The sequence below is a fragment of the Leptonotus elevatus genome, chromosome 4 (genome assembly GCF_054856555.1).
Source record: "Leptonotus elevatus isolate MCC_2025b chromosome 4, RoL_Lele_1.0, whole genome shotgun sequence".
Lineage (NCBI taxonomy): Eukaryota > Metazoa > Chordata > Actinopteri > Syngnathiformes > Syngnathidae > Leptonotus > Leptonotus elevatus.
The window spans coordinates 20,877,686-20,881,946 of record NC_141242.1 but is presented as its reverse complement, the minus strand read 5'-3'; the positions used below and the strand labels follow the sequence as shown (position 1 = coordinate 20,881,946).

At 40.6% G+C, this 4,261-nt stretch overlaps 1 protein-coding gene across 3 annotated transcripts; it reads right to left on the bottom strand.

The window, feature by feature from the left end:
* Window positions 1-136: 136 nt before the first annotated feature.
* LOC147175977 (guanylyl cyclase inhibitory protein) lies at window positions 137-3,297 on the bottom strand. 3 transcript variants are annotated; one of them, XM_086073184.1, is made up of 7 exons: window positions 3,233-3,276; window positions 3,021-3,040; window positions 2,839-2,910; window positions 2,109-2,241; window positions 1,887-2,036; window positions 1,702-1,807; window positions 137-1,479 (listed from the first exon to the last, which is right to left on the bottom strand). In XM_086073184.1, exons 3-7 carry the CDS (start codon window positions 2,907-2,909, stop codon window positions 1,343-1,345), a joined length of 597 nt encoding a protein of 198 aa, XP_085929310.1. In that variant the 5' UTR covers window position 2,910; window positions 3,021-3,040; window positions 3,233-3,276; the 3' UTR covers window positions 137-1,342. The 3 variants fall into 3 exon arrangements, with proteins under 3 accessions (XP_085929310.1, XP_085929309.1, XP_085929308.1); XM_086073183.1 differs by having other exon boundaries at window positions 2,839-2,942; window positions 3,233-3,246; XM_086073182.1 differs by lacking the exon at window positions 3,021-3,040 and having other exon boundaries at window positions 3,233-3,297.
* Between the last annotated feature and the right edge of the window lie 964 nt (window positions 3,298-4,261).

The window sequence follows — 4,261 nt, the reverse complement described above, 5'->3', positions numbered from 1 at the left end:
AAAACGCGGTGACGTCACAGACGGAGAATCCCACCCTGCTGCCGCCTGGAGTCCTGCTACGTTCACGTACAGCAGCCAAAGTAGGAAAGACCGCATTGCCAAATAAGAGACCGAACACTTGTTTGATAAAATTTGACTTTTCCAACTTTTTCCAAGAAAAACAAGGAAAAAACCTCCATACAACTTGAATCGTCCAGCTCAACCATCAACGGTACATTTTTTTATGAGCCATTTTGTACAGTTGGGACATTTTGGTGGTCCACACCTCTTTTTGAGAATCAAGACTTGGTTTTAGAGTTTAGGTTTGAATTGGGTTATGGTAAGGAATAGAGGTAGCCAATCATTTTTTAGGGTTGGGGTTTGGGGAAGGGGCTAGGGGAGGCATTATGTCAATGAGATGGCCCCACAAAGATAGTAAAACAATCTTGTGTGTGTGTAGGTGTTAGAGTTGCGTGCGTGCGTGTGGGTGCGTTTAGACCTCTTTCTGAGAGTCAAGACTTGGTTTTAGAGTTTAGGTTTGACTTAGGTTATGGTTGAGGTTAGGGTAAGGAATGGGGGCAGGCAATCAATTTTGATGGTTGGGGTTAGGGGAAGGGGCTAGGAAAGGCATTATGTCAATGAGATGGCCCCACAAAGATAGCACCGTGAGGATGGGTGTGCGTGTGTGTGTATGTGGGTAATCAATAAAAATTAATACCTAAAATGGCACTGTGTGCGTACTGCGTACCCGATGTATATGTTGCTTTTCCTCTCTGGTTGTCCCTAATAGAAAACATTTAACATCAATCAGTAGCTCATGGCAGGCGAGAGTGTGTCAAACATAATCAAAAATATTAATGCATATGAAATGCATTACTAGATTTTGCCGATAACGATACCAGTATTTGGAGGTGCCCTGATACTGCACTAAAGCGCTGGCATCGGTATCGGTGAGTACTAACAAATAACGGGCCAATGCCATTTACCGATACTAGTATAGAAATTTGAATGCAGCACACATTCACTGATGTGTGATCACAAGTGTTCGGTGCATGAATTTCCCTTTTCACAAAGGTTTTTAAACAGTGCCCGATAAGATAGTAATAATTAGTGAGTATGCAGTTCTTTAGAATTAAAAAAATATGTTTTTTTAAATGGCGTGGTATCGGTACGGTATTGGCATTGGCCTATATGGCACAGCCCGGTATCGGAAGCCAAAAAGTGAAAAACTATCTATGCACTACCAACACAGAAATGTAACACAGGCAGCAATGTCTCCTGTGTCTACTTTAAAGTAACTCAGGACTAACGTATGTTTAGCCATTTCAATCCAAAGTTCTTGAATAGACAATAGAAGTTTAGATCAATCATGGACTCCCTTTGCCGAGTCCCTCTTCAGGGGTTTCTCCACCCTGACGGTGCAGAGATCACATTCCAGCATCTTTTTGATCCAGTCATCATCCAACGCTCCCTCGATGAACTCCTCCACACTTATGACGGCTGCGGACATAACAAGGGCGGGCAAAGATTAAACCAAAAAGTGTTTTATCTTTATTTACCCTCTTGAAAATATGTCACTTTTTTTTCAATTCAGTTGAAATAAGACAAAAATGGTGCAGAAGGTTGTGAAAGGATTTATGTGGCACTTGAACAGGGAGGGGGTGTGTAGACTTATCCACTGTATGCAGATACATAGGGGAGATAATGTTCTCAACTTCTCACCATTGTTGTCTTTGTCTAATCTCAAAAATATCTTGTCAGTACATTCCTCAGCTGTTAGGGGGTTTGGTTCAGTTAAACCTGCTGCTTCATTCATCTTATAAACAGCCTGGGAACATGTGGAGAACATAAAGCAGGTGATATTAGGTCAAATGACATATTCATGAACAGAAAACACACACACACACCTGCATAATAGCGAGCATCTCCTCTCTTATGATGGCGCCGTCGCCATCTTTGTCAAAGAGCTTGAAGGACCAGCGTAGCCTCTCTACTGCTGAGCCTTCAACCAGCATGCTGATTGCCATCACATACTCCCTGAAATCTACCAACCCATCCTGCAACAATACGGGCTTTTTTTTTTTAATGACAGCTTTGCACTGCACACAAGTGTTGTGTACTTTTCTTACCTCATTTTTATCCAACGTGCGGAATATCTGTTCTGCATACTCAGCTGATTCCATGCCCACTGTTACATTGCAGAAATGCCTTTGAAACTCATGAAGCGTAATGAGTCCACTTGGGCATTTATTAATAAACATTCTGCCATGACAAGAAAGATGCGTTTCTATTTATTGAGCAGAATAGTTTGAATAGCTGATTAATTACCAGATAACAGACATTATTTTTTATATCAAAATCTAAAAACATACATAAAATATAAAGAATATCTGTAATGTTTTAGAACCACTTTCATGTTACCGTATTTTTCAGCGACAAGATACTGATCTGCGAAACATATGCCCAAGGTCAGTGTGTGGAGATTACATGTGCTGGAAAAGCTTGATTAAACCCCTGAGATGAGATAGTCAGATAAGTCAACTGATTTTGAACCACTTTTTCCACAGCAGCATCACATAAAGGGTGTTTATATTTACATGCTGTAAATACTTTAATTCCCTCAGTAAAGTAGGCTGCTTTATAGTGTTACATAGATTTCATTCTGGAAGGCATGTACTGTACATAACATTTTTAGAGCTATTCTATAACCAGAAAAAAAAAAAGCAAGGTAGAAAGGTGATGCTTTTTGGTAACCCTGCAGAGTAACGCACATGAATTTGTTTCTAACATTCATTAGTATTATGGTTTTAAGTTCATAGTCATGTTGTATACACATTCAAAAGCACAAACAGACATTACCTGGACCATTCGTAGAGTTCCGTTATATAAGACTCTCCCTTCCAGTGATACATGCTTGTAGCCTGGCCCATTCTGTGGAGCAATCGGTCCGAGATGAGCCTTCACTTTTACACAACAAACAAATCCCAGCTTACAACGCTGCCTTTATACAGGGTGTCTGAAAATTACTAAAAGCTGATCACCTCAATGGAGTAGAGACAGCCTTTTGCAAATAGCAGGATGGGTGGGGGGGGGGGGGGGGGGGTCGGGGTCCAAAATGAAACATTGCAGTGAAAATCAAGTCATATACATTGTACTCCTTCAGGATGATTCTGCCTACATAAGTTCAGTCCTCTACCAGATAACACAAATTAGTGTAAAGTTTGGTCTAAAAAAAAAAAGCACATTCTCACACCTTGCCATGTCCCCATCTTTGCTTTTGGAAAACCACAACCAGAACAGCTCATGGCTTCATCACCTCCAATGGCTGTACTGGCCATCTGGCATTATTTTTTTCTCCATTTTACCGGCCCACAGCCTGAGAGAGCAGTCCATTAATCCATTTGCAATATTGACAGCAAATTGAACCAATCATTGTGCTTGTCCAGCCCTGCTTGCCACTCTTCCATATAGGCCAGAATACTAATTATCAATTCATTTGATAATTGATTAATTGTTGATGAAAGGGGAAGTCAATCTAATAATATTATTTACAATAATATGTTGTATGGGCCCCCACTAGTCTAAATACGGCATTCTGATTAATATTGCGTATGTGAAATATGACTTGCGCAGCAAAATCCACAAGTTCTTATCCACTTCAGAGTTCAGTAAATGACCAATCATGGCTCACCTCTTTTCTGAAGCTGAGCTGTAATTGGTTGTTATCTGAGCTACTGAGATGTCAGTTTCACAAAATGGTCGCCCCATGAGATGGATAAAACGGGTGGATTGTGCTGCTTGACTCACATATTCCACAAACACAATATTAATCAGAAAACCGTGTTTACACTAGTTGGGCTGCATAGAACATACTGTAAAACAAACAAAATAGCCCCCCCTTTAACTTTTTTTCCTGCCGTCAACATTAATTAACGCGAACGGAAATCCCAAAGTACCGCCATCGTTACTTGACATCATCTACGTATTTTTTGTTTTTCAACTCAATGGGCATCGCAGCGTCTTGTGCAGCTCTGCTTTCGTGAATGAGCTAGAAGGGGGAGAGACACTAACTATGGCCAGCAGATGGGGGCATTGCATCTCTTTTCAATGGCATCCCATGGATCAAAACAATTGAAATGATAACATGGCGGATGTTTGGGAATTTTAAACATTTTCAAGGATGTCGTGAATGATCAAAACGTTTGTCACATATTTAACCTCCTAAGGCTTAGTGGCCACATACGTGGACAGTACTTTGTATGTAAAAAAACAGCTTGGACAG